The sequence below is a fragment of the Thunnus albacares genome, chromosome 7, assembly GCF_914725855.1.
Source record: "Thunnus albacares chromosome 7, fThuAlb1.1, whole genome shotgun sequence".
NCBI classification, from domain to species: domain Eukaryota; kingdom Metazoa; phylum Chordata; class Actinopteri; order Scombriformes; family Scombridae; genus Thunnus; species Thunnus albacares.
Window position 1 is genome coordinate 28,343,418 of NC_058112.1, and position 18,032 is coordinate 28,361,449.

An 18,032-nucleotide genomic window follows, 5' to 3' on the forward strand; every position below is an offset into this window, starting at 1 on the left:
TGGCTTTTGACGTCTTACAAAAAGCAGTGTGTAGTCAGGGTCACATTTCCCATGTCTATGAGTTGTTAACAGCTCCACCAAATAGTGATTTTTCTCTCTAAACTTCTCACATAATTTAATTTCAATAAATTATCTGAAATTTCACCAAAAACCAAAGATTAGAGAAAAAGTCTTTTTTGTTAAAAACAGATTTGTGTATCAGAACTTTTTTTCTTCTTTCCTCTCCCATTAATCATCTCATGACCCCTCAGATTTATCTGGTGACCCTTTGGAGGGGCCCGACCCCTAGGTTGGGAACCACTGGACTAAACTAGCTAACTGTATATAAAGTAGTTGAAACTAGCGCCACCTCCAGCAGCTACAACAGTAACATGCTGCTCTAACACTAATGCTTCAGTATTAATAATCTAATGATGTCATATATAATAATACATCAGTCAGAGGGACCAAACCACTACTTTTACTGCAATACTTTAAGTACATCAAGCTCATAATACTTATGTTATTTTACTTAAGTAGGATTTTTCATGCTGGACTTACTTGTTATGGAGTATTGTGACATTGCTGTATTGGTACTAAAGGATCTGAGTACTTCTTCCACCACTGTTCAAATGGTTAAACCTAGAACTCTGTAGAGTAATTGTGCCCCTGTGTGGCCAACTGTGGCCCTCAGAAAATTAAAGTAGGGATGCAACTAATGATTATTTATATTATCAATGAATCTGCTGATTATTTTCTTGATTAATCAATTATCTATACAGTGTTAAAAAAATAATGAAAAAAATGCCATCCACAATTTCTCAGAGCCCACAGTGATGTCTTCAATTTATTTTCTCACACAACATCCCAAAATCAAACTACTCAATTTACTCTCATTTATGACAAAGTAAAGCAGCAAATCCTCTCACTGGAGAAGCTGAAACTAGAGCATGTGAACAATGACAAAACAATGAATCAATTATCAAAGTAGTTGATGATTAATTTTCTGTTAATCATCTAATCATTGTAAATCCAAATAAAACACACATCATCTTTAACTCTTAAGATTTAATGAACAGAACATTAGTCACACTTAAAAATATAATGTAAATACAAAAATAATAAAGTACAAAATATACAAAATAAGCTAGTTACATAGCAACATGTCATCACCTCTGAATAACATCCTGGAGGACGAACAAGAGCCACAACTTTTAGAAACAAGAACAGAATTCTCCTTTAATGTTGTTGTTGTTGCCATCTAACCATTTAAATTTTAAACTGCCATTTTGGGTTCATTTTTTCACCCACGTGGGTAAATTTAAACACACTACCTGCTCATAAAGAGACAGAGAGACAAGAGAATCAAAAATAATACCTTGAGGTTTGAACTTTAACCCCAGGAAAAGCACAACAGACTAAAACTGAACATAGAAGTCATTATTTGGTGTTAATGAATACTACTTGTAAAATTATAATGTGGTTTTGCAATAACTCTGCTGAAGACTACCAATATGACCAGTGGGCAAAAAGACAACAGAACCAAGGGGTTCATGCAGGTGATTCCAGGCTACGTGAGTCCTGTCTTCTGGCGGCTCTGGGCTCCTTGTCCGTCTGTTTCCCGTTGTCCTCGTCAACCAGAGGGTAGGGACGCAGGTCAAGGGTCAGAATGCGGCTGAACATGCATTCATCAAACTGTGAAGGAGAGAAAAAATGTAGAACTGTATTGTCATGACATATATAAAGACTCCTGCTCTAAACTTTCAATGTTTTTTAAAAGTTTGTCACATTTGAGTAAACTCCCAGCAAAGCATCAGCCTTGGAGAAGAACTCCTCCTTCAGGGAGATGACGATGATCTGCATGTTGTCTCGGGACTCCTCCCTGATGAAACTGGTCACCTGGATGTAAACAAAATACCAAAACAAGGAATGCACTAATGTAACACATAAAACACATCACAAGTAAAAGTGCAGTGGTGAGTAAACAGGCCGCCCTGTCGTCCATTAATTCCTAATAATGGACGCCTCCTCAGGCATTAACCCTTACATATTAAATGTGCACCCTGGATACAGCTTTTGACTAAGAGAAAAAGACCGCTGTTGTGATGAATCTCACCTTGCCGATGTTAGAGTTGTCCAGGGCTGCATCCACTTCGTCCAAAATGAAGAAAGGAGCAGGGCGGAAGCTGCGAGGAATGACACAAACACCAGCGTGCCGAACAGCACAGACGCAGTAAACCGGTAATGTGGGTCAAGTTGTCAGAGCCTTAGCCATCATAATTAATGCAAAAGATATTAGATCATGTGTGACAAGAGCTACAAAAGGAAAGAAGTCAAAAGAGGTAAAACAGTATTTAATTTATAATTTATAATAAACAGTTTCAGTGCAAAATAAAATAAAAAAAGAAGCAGCGTTGATGGATGGAGTTCAGGGAGAGTCTCTCTCTCTCTCTCTTTAAATTAGTTTTTCACGTAAAGTTGATGTGAAACAGGAAATGATCGAAAGGCTTTTCATATTTCAAAGCCTTTCCTTCATTATACCATTCATCATTTAAGAAACTCGTGATCATTACAAGCTAAGAGCCCCCAGACTTTCAAGAGGAAATTGTAGTTTGTGAGAGATATTTCATGCGTCAACAGCTGTGCAGCAATGCTGTTTGTTCTGTTTGTAAAAGCTGTGGGGGGTAATTATCCAGCTGTCCAGTTAAATTTGCTCAGTGATTTGGGGAAATGAAAATAAGAAATGGTGGTGTGTTTATCTGTCAGTAAAAATACTTTATTATATTTATTCTACTTATCATTATGCACAGCTATCATTACAGTTTTTATTTCCCTCAGTAATTCCTTTTGCTCGTTGTCGTTAACCTTCTCTACTATTATACTCACTACAATTTTCCAGTTTCACCGATTAGAATCAGATGTATTGTAATGTAATGTGATCTAGTCTGTTTTGGAGTTTGTGTGTGTGTGATGTTACCTGTGGATGGCGAACACCAGGGCCAGGGCGGCGATGGCCTTTTCTCCACCAGAGAGATTGTCCATGGACATGAAGCGTTTCCCTGGAGCCACACAGTTGTAGTTGATGCCGCCCAAGTACGGCTCATCTGGATTCTCTGCACTCAGAATGGCCTGGAGCACATACAGCAGTCTATTCTAATGTCTTTTATTGGATCTTATCATTTAAGGCATCTTGTCGCGTTTGTAACACCTTCTGCATTGTCCAGTGCTTGTGAGAACTGTGTGTAGTTTACACTTTTTACACTTAGCAGAACTCAAAGTGCCCTTCAAGGAGGAACCACAGTGGGTTAGGAGATGTAGATGTATGTATACACCTACTATTAACAGTTCAATGTGCAGTAAATCATCTCTGAAGTGCACAGAAACCCAACTTGTTGGTTAAAATGTCTTACATTAAAAGCCCTTTTTACAAACATGACTGTAGTGGACTTAAGAAAAATGACTTAAAGCAGAGATAATCTATATTTTTTACAATAACAGTGTATCAAATGTCAGTATGTGATGTCAGAGGCGTCGCTTCTAGTGATGAACCTACAGAGAATTACTCTGCAGCTCCCCTCAGCTTTAGAGCTTTATAGCGAGTTTAAAGGGAAACTTTGGTATTTTTCAACCTGGACCCTATTTTCCCATCATTGTGTCTGAGTGACTCATGGGGACAAAATGTTTTGAAATCAGTCAAGTATTGAGCGAGAGAGCTTCAGCTGGTGGTTGCAAAACAGGCTGCAATGTGATCCTTGTGGGGCAATTGCGCCCGTCAAAGTACGTCCACTAAAAGTGCTTGTTTTTGCCACTGACAGGCTCAGATTGTTATTATAAGTGTCAAAAAAAGTAAAAACAGGAACTAGCCACATGTAGCAGCATTATGGCTAACTGCATAGGGATCGATATCCGAACCACACAGATATTCATCCGCGTGGGAGGATGATTTTCACCATGGTTGGATGGTTGGATTGTAAAGAAACTAAAGAAAAAACTAAGTACAATGATGGATTATCATGTGGACTATTATGAGTCATTTCACTTCGACAGGCCAGCCAATTTATTTGAGCTGGAGCGGAGAGAGAGGAGCTGAAACAACTGAAACGAAGAATGGAGGCAAAAAGAAACCGCGGGTGTTCCTGCAGTCACAGCTCTACTGACACGTGAAGAGGAAAACTTTTTCTGTGGAGTGGGACCTGTTGCTGCCAGACTTGGAAAATCTAGAAGTGTCCACGGATGAGAGTAATCCCAGCTGTGTAAATACTACAAATGGATTTACAGCGTTTATCTACATTATTGTCCTGGAGACTGTTTCACCTCCACAGAATCATCTGTGGCTGGCTGGACCAGACGTTCAGCTCCACACAGTTAGAAAAATGTGATTTCAACACGTAACTGTGAGTAATTACAGAATGTAAATCACCCACATATTCATCGACGCACGCCGGTTTGTTTATATGTATGAGGCTGACTTTCATGCGGTTGGACTGTAAAGAAACTACAAAGTTAGCCATAATGCTGCTACATGCAGCTAGTTCCTGTGTTTACTTTTGTTCTCAGACACATATAACAACAATCTAAGCCTGCTGAATGAAGTGCTCTTGCTCAATATTGTGCCAATTTCAAAAATTTTCATCCTCATTAGTCAATTAGACCCATTAGTCAATTTTCCTGATGGGAGATTTTCCAGGTAAGAAAGATAGGTTTCCCTTTAAGCTAATTGTTTAGCTGTCCGGCTGCAATTTTACTGTTTTGGTTCACTCTCAGCGCTCCCATTAACGTTGTTTTCACCCGCAGCATGCAGCTGCTTTCAGAAGAAAAGCTCTAAAAATCCACTGTACACTACCTGCTCAGCACCAAACAGACACAGTTAGAGACTAGCTGGTGAACATAGTGGAGCATTTAGCTTCTAAAGAGCCAGATATTTCCATCAAAAGTTGATAGAAGTCAAAAACAGAGCTAAAGGAGAGTGAATAATGGACTTACATTCACCAGGTGGACAGAAACACAACTCCAAATGGATGATAATGTTGCTCTGTAACTGCTGGATGTGTGAGTAAGCAACTGCTTGCTAATAAGTTCAACATATAAATATAAATATGTCAATATCAAAACTTGTTTCCACCGCCCCTGGCATGTGTTTCTGTGTTTCTGGTTGTGTTGCTTCACCTGAGCGCTGCTGTTCCTGCATATTCTTTTATAGATCTGGTCAATTACAACAGACACATGCTCAAAGCACTGGCTGAAGAGGTGGAAGCGCTGGGCTTTGACTTGTTCAAACTCTTGACTGCATTTCCTGGCTGCTCTGGTACTGGCATCAAAGGCTGAGAGAGGGAAAAGGGAACGTAACAAAACAGCCAGAAATCCCATGTGAGAATGAAACTGTAAATAAGGTGTAAATTATGGAATGTAGTGTAAGTGGTGCCATTGATAAAACCATTTATGCAGAGCACTGTAATAGATAAAATCCCCATTCAGGAGTTTTATTCAAAGATGAAATATTAATCACAAATTAAATCGTTTGATAGAGATAAAACAAATAACTAAAACAACAAAGTACCTTCTGTCACTCCCTGTAACTTGTCCTTCACCTCTCTCATCTTTTCCAGAGCTTTCAGGTTGGGTGTGGTGGTGCGATGCAGCACTCCCTCTATGGAGGAAACTGACTCCTTCTGTCTCTCTATGCAGGCCTCCACCTCCTGCTCTGACTGCACATTCTGGACACACACACATATATTCAAGGCACTAAGTATCGTGCAAATGTTTTATAGTACATGCTGGTCAAATATTTAAAAGGGACTCAGAGAAAATAAGGACGATGAGTCTCTGGGCTTGATGTCTCACCCTGAGATCTGCTTTCAGGCCAGAGTAGTCGATCACGAGTTGAGCCTCTCTGTCGTAGATGTCAATGGTGGCTGAAGTGCTTTCAGATTCTGTGTCAAGCTGCACAGACCAAAAAATATGATATTTTCAGCTCTAATTATCACATTAATATCCCACACTTTTGCAGGACTGGACAGGAATAATACGAAGAACCATCACTTGTCAAAACAGACAGCAGATCTCTGCAATATGTCTTACTTGCATCTCACTAATTTCAGTCAAGCTCCCTGACAGCAGAGTGATGGGCAGGCTCTGAATCTTGCAGGCCAGCAGCAAGTTGTGTCTAGCCAAGCGTTTCTGCTCCAAGGCTGTCTCCGCAGACATCACCTCCCGCTGAAACTTCACCAACTCTCTGAGAGAAAAGAGAGACAGAGGAAGGTTTCTTGCAGTATTTTATAGTTTTATAGGAGTCTGGACTTTTTTTTAATGGAATATGATGATGCTTCATGTCATATTCACCCACATTTCCAACAGTATATGACTGTTCTTGTCCCACATCAATATCCCGTTTCAACCAGAAACTCATCACATTGCCGATAAGATCATACAGAAACGACTTCAAGGTCATCAAATGTCATAACTGATCATAAGTGAAAACATACATGTAAACACACCTTTAAATGTGTCAGAAAACATTAATATAAGAATGATCTGCACAACATATCACATGTTGTTCAGTCAACAGCTTCATCAGAAAAATGTAAATATACAACCAATAGGAGGTGATTAGACACACACACTGACAGTAGTAGCAGTTGTGGATTAAGTAGTAGCATAACGCCACAGTAAAAGTAGCAGTAACACTAGTATTATTAGTGGTAGTGTTACTTGTTGGTTTCTTGGAGGCTCTGGGTTTTCTGGTCTAGCTCAGATTTGGCAGCGGCCACTTGGTTCTTCTTGGACAGCAGCTGGTTCTTCAGCTCCAGCAGTTTGTTCTCACCGTCCTCCACTGCCACCAGCAGCGTCTCCTCATCCTGAAAAAGGGAGGAATGAAAACATCAGGCTGAAAAAGTCTCCAGGTGCAGAGGTTTTTCACATCAGCATTCTATACATCATTTTTACACATTGCCAAATTACAGAAGGTAGTTTGACGTCAGTAAACTGTATCGGTGTTAACGCAGAACGACTGCCTGTGATGATCACCTTCATCTGCTCGGCCATCGTTCTCTCCTCCTTGTCAATGATCTCCAGCATTTTGTGGAGCTTCTTCCTCTGCTGCTCCAGTTGCTCGTGTTTATATTCCAGTTGTGCATTCAAGCGAGTGCACTGGCTCTCAAACTCCAGCCTGAAGGGACAGACGTATCAAAGCGCTTATATAAATACCTGAGAACTTTCATACAAACCATAATTATAAAACAGTTACAGATAATGTGATTACAAATGATTGTACAATATTCTCAATTTGATTTTACATAAAAGAACCTTAATTATGCAGGTCTGTTGGACAAAAATGGAATTTATGTTTTAGCACTTATGTTATAGCTAACTGAAATGAATTACATTAAAACACATAATAAAATGATAAAGATTCAATAAGAAATTAAACCTAATACTATTGTGATTTTATTAGAATATGCATTTAAAATATTCTCTTGCATGTTTTTAATAGTCAATATAGTAATCATATATATTTCCTCATAAAATCACAATAACACAAAGACACTCTCCACTTTGTTCCAAGCAAAGGTGTTAATCACGTCGTACCGCTTCTTGTCGAGCTCTGCCTGATGTTTCAGGTGCTCCTGTTCATACTCTCTGATGCTGTCCACACCGATCTCAGCACAGAAGTCATCAAACACCAAATCCTCCATCTGTATAAACAGAACATCTACACTGTTATACAGCCAGCAGTTAGACAACGCCTGGTAAAAGATCCAGCAATTACAGTAAGTTTGTGTACAAGCCACTTTTGCAGTTTTCCAGTAAAATAGTTTATTATTATTAGTTGTCTCAGACTCTATGTTTTGTTTACACCTATAGTACTGTATGCAAGTGGTTCTGGCTAATAACCCCAAGAAACGTGATGTCAAGTCATGACATGAATGGTGAAGCAGATTTTATTCAGTTTAATGTAACTTTTTAAAACCTTTATTTATTCAGGTAAGTTTCACTGAGAGGCAGCCTCTCTTTTGCAGGAACGCCCTGATCACATTTACACAGTTACACACAGTTCACAACTGCAAGCTGCCCAGTACAACCAGTCTGATCTGCTGGTCACTGAGCAGCTCCACTCAACCGGTTGTGGTTAAGGGCTTTGCTCAAGGGCGCTTCAGTGGTGGTAACGAGGGAGGAGCAAGCGCTGCTTTTTCACTTTCCCCAACTCAGCATTAGCATCAAAATTGCAGAGCGAGTCAGCGGCTCAAACAGGTTGATGAAGGTGTGCTGACAACAGTACCCGGTCGATCTGGTCTCTGATCTTCCTCATCTCTGCATCCTTCGTCTCTACACTTTCCTGCTGCATCTGGATTTGAGATTCCAGATTTGCCATTTCACTCTCCATACGAGAAATCTCCTGAAAACAATCAACAGATCATGACGAGACAGAATGAGTACTCTGCTTATATGTCTAATGTTCCTTAGGGATTCAAGTAGGAGTGATAGTGATACACCACATACATTAAAGCCAAGTGAATGAATATCTTTCTTGTTTATGATATTACATTAAATATAATTGAAGTTCTTTGGTCCTACCGCTTGGCATTTGAGGATGTTTTTCTTCCGGATGTTGTCCAGCTCAGTTTGAGAGTATTTGAGGCGGGTCTGAGCACCCTGAGCCTGAGCAATGATCTGTTTCAGGTCCGACTCCTTCCGTCTCAGCTTCATCAGATCCTGTCACAGGACCAAAACACAGTGGGACTGTTTATTGTGAATAAACTATGCACGCCTAAAAGAAACATTTATATGAATTTGTAATTCAGTAATAAATACACAGTATATTTGACAGAACATGTTTTTGTTAAAACAATGGATGAGAGTTATCTGTCGACAGGTCAGCTGTTTACTACTGTTTAGGACACATGTTGACTCACACGTAACTCAGCTGTCAGCTGTTCCTTGCGTTCCTTCAGACCTGTCATGGCCTTGTCGTCCCAGCAGCGCGCTTTGGTTCGCAGGTCGCTGGAGCCTCCAGAGATCGTACCTGACTTTGAAAACAGCGTCCCGTCCAGAGCTACTGTCTACAGAAAACACATCTGATTAACATGTCTGTTACCAGTAGAGTCCACCACCATGTCAATTTTCTCTGAACGAGCAGGGCTGTAGTCTCCTTGTCGACTGGCTGATCAATATGCTCTTGTTGGACTAAATTCTCATTGGTTGGACAATCACTGGTGTTACACCTGGACCCACCCTGGGCACCCTGGGAGAAGATAGCACTGTTTGTTTGTGGGGGTAGATAACTCTGGTGTGTCGACACTAGATATCACCAGTGTAGTTAGCATGCGTTAGCTCAGAGGGGTAATTTGGCTTCTTTACTATATTACACGAGTGTTGCTTTTTTTCCCCATTGATCAATCGACTGGTTGGAGAGTAGGTACGATTTCAGTCGACCAAGATTTTCTTTGGTTGACTACAGCCATATGAACGAGACAACCTTTATAGAAAACTGTCTGCAACAACGTCTTCTCTTAATAATTTCAAAGTGCAGTAATCAATATTGTAATTTAAATGTTTATTCTTATTTATTGTGTGGTATAACTAATAGAACAGGCCTTGTATTCGGTTTGGTCTGCTGACACCATCTTAAAACACATTTTTATAGACTTCTTGTCTGACAACTAGACTCATCTGTTCACATAATACAGCTCTGTTGTGTAACTACTAGATTTATGTTTATTTTTAACTGTTTAACTAATGGATGATTTTATTTGCAACTGTCTGTTGTGTTGTTGTTGTTTTTATTTGTGTGACTGTATTTTGTTGTTAGTTTTATATGTTATTTTCTTTTCTGTTGTCTCTTTGCACTGGAAAGCACTAAGTGCTCCTAGCTTGAAAAGTGCTATAGATATTAAATTATTATTATTATTGTAAAATGGCAAAAAAAAGACTGCAATGTGGCAGCATGACTGAGCCAAATAAAATTTCTAGTGCACATGTTGTGCTCAGTGCTAAGTGACTTTAGTTCCAGGCATACCTTAATGCGCTCCTTCCCGTCAAAGGCCACACTCCTCGCCTCTTTGATGGTCTCACACACCAGGGCGTTGCCGCAGACAAACTGCACCACCTTCCTCAGCTGGGCTCCACCTATGGCAGCGTTAACCTGTACAACATCCACCACCATCTTGGCACCTGGTACCTCCCTCAGTCGCTCATTCAGAGGGCTCACCTGTAACAGTGTTGGTTATCACTGAAACTGAGTTTGCACATGTGTGTGTCAAACTGAGAAAGTATGTGTTTAGTTAATCACAACAGTAATTCACAACCTTTCTGTTTTCAACCACCGAGAAAAGCAATGTCATGCTTTAGAAACTGTTTCAACTTACATCCAAATAGTCAATGGGCAGGAAGGTCTCGCGTTCGGCTCGTTCCTCCTTGATGAAAGAGATACAGTCACGGGCCACTTTCTCTGAGGCCACCACAATGGCGTTCATGTTGTGGCCGAGCACCTTGGTGACAGCCAGCTGGTACTTCTTATGGATGGGGCTGCACAAGTCAAACAGACGGCCATACTGGGACGAGAAATTAAAAAAAAAAATAGTTTCAGAACAGTTTTCACAGATTAAATGAAAAGCTCTTATGAACTTCAAAAGATGCGGTCAGAAATCATGAGCAGCACAAAACATAATCCTTGTTGTTTAGCCAAACGAGGGACTTTTAACAACTGAAAAGTTCTGAATAATGGGTGAGTGTTTCCCAAAGTGGTTGGTCGTTATATTCAACTGATCCTTTAGGAAAACAGCAAGATGTTAATATCTGCATGCTAGTATACTCACAATGCTTACATGCTAATGTTAAAGAGCGTTAGCATGTTAACTTTTACTAATTAGCAGTAAACACAAAGTACAGCTTGACGGAAATGTCTGAATGTTCTGCAGGTATTTAGTATTGAAGAAAACTGAAATTTTGCCCTGATGGTGGCGCTAGATGAAGAGTTAAGGGACCATCAAAGAAATAATACTTCCTCCAAATATTTGTACCAAATTCCATGGTAATTCATTTTCAATTCAAAAGTCAGGGGATCCCCAAAGTCATTAGGATACACTGTTGAGTCATTAAAAGAAAAACAAAAATGTCAACCTCACTATGGTCATTGTGGTGCTACAGGAAAGGTGGAGACCATGAATTTAAAACTGGCAATCTAACATGGTGATCCAATAGTTGATGAAATCTTTCAGTGTGGACCAAAGTGATGGATTGTAGAAGTTTTGTCAGCCTCCAAGAAGCATAATTAATCAGGGGAGGTGTTTGCCAACAAAGCTGCCTTAATGTTAGGACCTCCAGCTGAATGACTGCATCCCTTCTCATGATGCTTGTTGGCCTCTCACCACAGCTTCAGGATAGAGTCTGCGAAGCTTCTCTAGCAGCTCTTTGCGCTGCAGTTGGCGTTTGCTCTCTTGGCTGTCCAGGCAGGCGTTCCCCAGCTCCTCCAGCACCTGGCCCAGCTCCTGGTTCACATCCACACTGCGCTGGCGACCCCGCTGCAGCTCCGCACTCAGGCTCTCCTCCCGCTGACGGTACTCCTCAAGGGACGACCTGACACATACGGTGTGATGTTACATTCTGATATCAAAGTGAGTGAGTGAATGAGTTCAACACCTCCCTGAAAATCTAAATATTATTAAGATTGACAAACTTTTAATTTGCTGTCATTACATGGTACAGCCATATGATATAAGGCAAACACATCATGACATACTTGCAGGTCTTGGTGTACTCCTCTAGCTTCTCTGCTCTGCGTGTCAAATCTTCCAGCTGAGTCTGGTTGTTCCTGATCCCAACCTACAGCAGGCGATGTTCCAAGAGCCGTATGAACAGGGACATATTCATCACAGATTCAGTAGTGTGCAACACAGACGATTAGATACACATACCTTTCAGCAGCTGCTCAATCATCTATGTATATTAACTTGGATGTGTAGTGTCAGCAAAAATGTGTCAGTGACGTTACCTCCACTTCCTTCTTTCGGCGCTGGTCGAAAGCCATCTTCTCGTTGTCCGCTCTCACCTCCCAGTGCAGCTTATCTGCCTGCTGGCTGAGGACGGCGCTCTGCTTTCTAGCGAGCTCCTTCAGCTCTTTGTATCGCTCTAGCTGGAACAGAAATACAATTTTCATCTTTTCACTTTTTTGTAAATCTTCTCACTGTTTGCACCTTGGGAGGCCGACGTAATAAATCACACCATCCTAATATTTTCCCACTACGCCTGTGTTTTTCCAGTTTTTAAGGAGTTTGAAATAGAATCCTGTATTATATATTTATGATATGTGGCTGCAACTAATGGATATTTTTCTGTTTTTTTTCTCCTTGATTAGTCATTTGGTCTATAAAACATCAGAAAACGGTGGAAAATGTCCATCGCAACTTCCTAAAGTCCAATGTGACATCTCAAAGTGGTTTGTTTTGTCTGACCAACAATCAAAACCCCAAAATATTCACTTTATAATAATAGAAGACCCAGAAATGAAGCAAATTCCAACATTTCAGAACTTGTAAGCATTATTTACTGATTATCAAAATAGTCTTCTATGAATCAACTAATCAATTAATCGAGTAATCGCTGCTGCTCTGTATGTGATGCACAAAACAACCTGCCAGTCGCTCTCTTTTACTACATGTCAGTTGACTTTTGGTTTGACCAGGAGAGAAAGGGGGTGAGATTGTTTGACACACACTCACCTGATCCTCATCCAGCTCGATGTCCCTTCTGGAGACGCTCTCCTTCCGGACCTGCTTCTCGTATTTCCTCCAGGTCCTCTCAAGCTCAGCGATTTCCTGCCGATCCTCTGCCAGCTCCTGCTCTTTAAGAGCCATCAGTTTCTGACTCTTCTTCAGGGCATCACGGACCCCCTCTGCCTTCTTCTTGTGATGGGAGGTGTTTACTTTAGCTTTGATGTACTGGGACCGGGACTGGGACAGGACATGCTCCTGGGCACTAGGCGACAGGTGAGAGGAGACTCAGTTTAATTGTAGTTAATTACAGACTAACTGGCACACAGCATCTATGCATTAATATAATAAGCTGGTTCTATTAGAGCTAAATAGATGCAATCATCTCAGGCTTTCAGACATTCCTACAGAGAGGAACAAAAGAGCTGGTGAGGAACAAATGAAATACATTTTCTGCTCCATTAACTACACTTTAATGTACTTTCTTATATACTGGTTAATAATATTTAAAATGTCTTTCATTTCTAACTTTCAAATCGTACATATGTGAAAAGCGAATATGCAGTTTCACAGTAACACAAAACCTAAAAATAAATCCAAAGCACAAGAATCCTTCTGAAAAACTTTTTTAGCATAAAGTTTATGTACCGGATCTCCTTCTCGATGTGCTGCAGCTCTCTGCTGAGGCGTCCGTGTTCCTTCTTGTGAGTTTTGACTGTCTGCTCTGAATTCACCAGTTTATTGTTCTGAGCAGCTGCAGCCTGCTGTTTCTCATTCAGTTTGTTGCTGAGGACGCCGATGCCCTGCTCGTTATGGTACAGCTCAGTCAGGCTCAGCTGCAGGCGGTTTTGGTGAAGGTCGTCCACCAGCGTCTGGTACCGCTGGGCCTGGACAAGAGGGATGTGAGAGGGGGAGTCAATCGATGGACAGCAGAGGTCAACTAATGCCACTAAACTACAGTCCAGTTGATGCAAAACAATACATGATACCACTCCTGTGAGCACAGATACATCAGTAATTTAGGAGCACAACTTTACTCCTGCTGCTCTCTCCTCCATCTAAATCTACAGAGACAGCCTGGGCCGCACCCCTGCATGGATGTATGGAGCCCCATTAGAGGAAGAAAAATTCAAAGGGATCAAAAGAGCAAAATTTCAAAAATTTATCAGCTTGGATTTCCAGCTGCAGCACTAGATAAACTATGATTTTATGGCTTGAGACATTTTCTGTCATTCTATGAGGCTACATGCATACGCCAGAAAATTTCTTTCACCAAATGCATGAAGTGTTAAATATGCATTTTGTACTACTTATGACCATTATAGCTGTATTTTACAATACTAGCCTGAGAGTTCATTATTTTACAGTCATTTCACATCATTATTCTGCCACCTCTGTCTAAGTTGCTCTCCAAACTTCCTCAGTATCTGATCACAACACAGGAACAGCTACATCATGAACGTGGCTTGGCTCATCAAATTTAAAATCCAAACAGGGAGCAGTAACATCACAATGTTTATGTCGTCTCTTTTGCTTTCAAGATGCAAGTTCAAGCATTTAGGAAGCAGCAAGAGAAACATTAGTGTAGTACTGTGCTAGCGTTGAGTCCTCCCGATTGGAAAATGAATACAAGCCACCTGCTCTCAGCGAGACACTTGATTTATCTGTGGGTGGTTATGAATATAGCTGGCAGGTATAAATGGTGTAAGTGTTTGCTGAATTTAGAGGTATTAGGATGCACATGTTATTATAGCAAGGTAGAAAAAAAAAATAATCCCCCTGTTTGTGTTACCTTACCTCTATTTTTTCCTGGGACACCTGCTTCCTCTCAGCAGTGGCAGATTTCTTTTTGTTGAACTGAAACTGTGTGTCCTCTTTGGCCCTCTGCAGGGCCTCTCTCTTCTTTTCATATTCTGCGGTATACTCTCTGGACTGACTGATGAGCTCAAACATCTTTGTCCTCTCCTTTGGGTCCTTCAAAGCTATAGACTCCACTGCCCCCTGGTGAGGAGAATAAAGAGTGACTGACTTGTTTGTAGGATATTATTATTACTACCACCTAATACAGCACCTTTTATATTTGTTTCTGGAATATTTCTCACATTCATGTAAAGGGTATTTGATGTCATCTTCTAATCTGATCTCGATTCATCTCACATCTATAAATATTCTGACGTTTGTCTCGTGAATTTATGAACACAACAACTGTGATTCTGACACACATATCAGTAGAGTCCCTCGACATTTTACCTGGAACACCAGACAGTTTCGAGCTTTAGTCACAATGCCGATCTTCTCCAGCTCCTCCATGTATTTAGCCAGAGTAACATGTACGCCATTGACACGATACTCAGAGGAGTCACCTGAAAAATACAATTTGAGAGTTGAGACAGATTTTACCAAAAACTGTATTGTAAATGTATTATTCTACAGAGAGATGAGAATCAAGACTTGAATGTCACAACCAATACATAAGTTTGGACAGACTTGTGTCAAGACAGTTGGTTAGCTTGTGTTTCTTTAGTTAATAGTTCAAAACAAAACTGTTCGCTGACAAGCAACTTAACTACATGTAATTACAACCCTATTATGAACACATTGTTAGTAACTTGCTTAAAGTTGCAAGTTTAAGTATTTTTCAACCATGAACCAGTTTTTTTCCCCAGTATTGCAAAGCTTAATATGTTTTTAATATGTTCTGTTTATGTCTTGTAACTCATTCAAGAATACATTGATTTATATAACAGTTTTACGGTTGTATCTGAGGGCTGATGTCATAATTCCCATCAGTAAGTGAGGGCTCATAGAGTGACAGGAGCTTGTGATAATAATCATTTGGCAAAAAGGGACTCATAAACACAAGCATATCCTCTGTGTTACACTACAGGAATAGAAATGTAACTGATAACTTATCCACACACTATAGACAGTGGCTTGCTTCATTTATGGTTGGAGCAAAATACTGATATTGAGACAAATCTGTTCTGCTCAGATCAGCCAAATGATGTTATGTAGGCTTTGTAATTTATCTAGTAAGTATATAAGATGCTACAAAGTCAAATCTATTGGGATTCACATCAGCATTGTGTTTACATCGTTATCAACTGCAGATTTATGAAGAGTTAGATTTGATGTAACCTATTAAAGGAAAAACTTCAGCTTTATTACTTTGTAGAGGGCCAAATATTTTTGTTGGAGGGCCAGACTTGGCCCACGGGCCGCTATTTGCCCACCACTAATGTATAATGAAGCCTGCATAGAGTTAAAATAGGCTCGGGAATTGCTGTCTTTGTAAACAGAGTACGTTAGCTTGAATTATATTTTTCAATTCAACGTGAATACAGAAAAGCTTATTCCCCGTGGCTTTTATGTAAATCTTTGGAGAGGCATCCTCAACTGATGACTATAATAGAAGAACAGTACCTTAGATGTAAACCTGACACAACTCAACATATTGAACTGACCAGAGATGCTCCGACAGAAGACTGTCTCCTTGTCCTCGTCGTCGCGGTACCGCATGGCGACGCTACCGCTGGTGGACACCGGCTGCCCGATGTGAGCTCCGTGTATCAGGTCTCTGAGGTGCTTCACTCGGAGGGAGGCAGCCCGCTCCCCCATGGCGAAGCTCAGGGCGTCCATCACATTGGACTTACCTAGTTCAATGTCAAACATATGTCTGAAGCACGAGTCTGATTATTAAGTTAAATTTAGGGATCGATATTGTAACAGAAAACTTAACATTAACCGATTGTAAAAGGCCGACATTATACTGTATGTGGTTTAACATTTTCTTCAAATGTTTAAATGCATTTCGCTGAAAATATGCCAACATCGATCTAGCTATAGCTAAACGTTGTCCGATAATGGGCGTTGCAAGTAACGGTTATTTAGTTCAAGGTAGCTAGCTAGCATTGACAGTTAGCGTTAGCGCACTACAGAGTCTGCTAATGCAACTGTAAAAAGTTTACTTACCAGAGCCGTTGGTGCCAATTATGCAGTTAAACCGCATAAAAGGACCGATTACCTGCTTCCCACGCCATGACTTGAAGTTTTCAATATCAATTTGTCTTAAATAACCCATTTTAAGCTCACTTTTGCTGAGGTTTGTCAGACAGTTGTTCTTGGCGTCAAGGACAAAAATCCTCTGAAGTAATGGTGGACTGACTGAGGATGGGCGGGAAACGGAAAAAAGTATCTGAAAGCACAAAAAACAATTTATGGATATTTCGGCATTTTCACTGAACTGTATTACTCTAAAACTGGGAAATGATATTTTTTACATTGCATGTACATCATTTGCTATGTGAGAGATTTTCTCTCGTGTAGTTTTAAGGACTAGTTTTTTTTCCTAGGATGGCGAAGTCATAACCCTCCTTACTCTGCCTCTGATTGGCTTACCCTGACATTCTTACCCTAACTCTAACCAATCGCACTCCTCATGCCTAAACCTAACCAATCCAACCAATGAAGGCAACGAGTACTAGCCAATCAGAGGCTAGGGTGGGTCGTGACTTCGCCATCCTGGGACAAAAAAATTTGGCAACCATCAACCAGTGTGTAGGATTTAGTGGAATCTAGCAGTGTTGTTTAATAAATTAAATTCTGAATGAATGTTTCACACATTTCTGCTTTGACTCTTAGTTATACTTAGTTGTTCTTAGTATGCATATTTATAATATTTTTTCATTGTTCAATGCAGGCCATTTCTGTGGAGGCATATGACAACAGAACTGAAAGAGATTTGTTTTACTTTTGTAGCCATGACATTTTACTTACATCATTAATGTCTTCTATAATACGTTAATGGCCTTCAGTCCAAAAATGCCGAGCATAGCCCTGCTGCTGTGCTGATGCTGCAATGGAACGACCAGTTAGCTTTCACTTCTTATCAATGTAAGTTTTAGGGCAAAACTCGCAAAAAATGCAAAAGGTCCTCTTTAGAGCCAGTGTCTGGTTTGTCTGTTCTGGGCTACATGAGTTAGGGTTAGGGTGCAACATGGCGGGCTTCACAGAGGAGGAGCCGCTCCCTGTGTAAATATAAAAGGCTCATTCTAAAGTCACAAAAACACAATCATTCTTATTTTCAGGTGATTATACACTGATTAAAACAGATTTATGAATATTAGATTCCATTTCTGCCAAGTCTGTTCTTCTAGATGCTACTAAATGCTACACACTGGTCCTTTAAGTCTTGTTTGGGGGTAAAATAAAAATAAGTCATTTCAGAGGGAGTTAATATATAATAGGCCTACATATTTTAGTAAAGAGAGAATGCGAGAGAGAGAATGGATACTTAGTTTTTAATTGGTTTTATTTCCCATTTTATTACAGTGAGTATATTTTTTTTTA

The 18,032-nt window shown here is 40.2% G+C and overlaps 1 protein-coding gene across 2 annotated transcripts; it reads right to left on the minus strand.

The window, feature by feature from the left end:
• Positions 1-801: 801 nt before the first annotated feature.
• smc1b (structural maintenance of chromosomes 1B) lies at positions 802-16,980 on the minus strand. 2 transcript variants are annotated; one of them, XM_044357259.1, is made up of 25 exons: positions 16,656-16,979; positions 16,148-16,336; positions 14,934-15,046; positions 14,481-14,684; positions 13,332-13,570; positions 12,693-12,948; positions 11,966-12,106; positions 11,714-11,796; positions 11,343-11,550; positions 10,341-10,526; positions 9,992-10,183; positions 8,889-9,035; positions 8,551-8,688; positions 8,255-8,371; positions 7,564-7,670; positions 7,003-7,144; positions 6,688-6,833; positions 6,058-6,211; positions 5,821-5,919; positions 5,537-5,693; positions 5,146-5,300; positions 2,957-3,108; positions 2,096-2,165; positions 1,768-1,878; positions 802-1,674 (listed from the first exon to the last, which is right to left on the minus strand). In XM_044357259.1, exons 1-25 carry the CDS (start codon positions 16,762-16,764, stop codon positions 1,531-1,533), a joined length of 3,759 nt encoding a protein of 1,252 aa, XP_044213194.1. In that variant the 5' UTR covers positions 16,765-16,979; the 3' UTR covers positions 802-1,530. The 2 variants fall into 2 exon arrangements, with proteins under 2 accessions (XP_044213194.1, XP_044213195.1); XM_044357260.1 differs by lacking the exons at positions 802-1,674; positions 1,768-1,878; positions 2,096-2,165 and adding an exon at positions 2,193-2,295 and having other exon boundaries at positions 16,656-16,980.
• Positions 16,981-18,032: the final 1,052 nt, after the last annotated feature.

What these genes read in the sequence shown, in the direction of transcription:
- smc1b (XM_044357259.1), bottom strand. Translation starts at nt 16,764, where the DNA reads ATGGGTTATTTAAGACAAATTGATATTGAAAACTTCAAGTCATGGCGT. An exon ending in TGTCCCAGGAAAAAATAGAG is followed by an intron (nt 13,571 to 14,480) that starts GTAAGGTAACAC and finishes CCTCTTGTCCAG; the next exon opens with GCCCAGCGGTACCAGACGCT. An exon ending in ACAACTCTAACATCGGCAAG is followed by an intron (nt 1,879 to 2,095) that starts GTGAGATTCATC and finishes GTTTACATCCAG; the next exon opens with GTGACCAGTTTCATCAGGGA.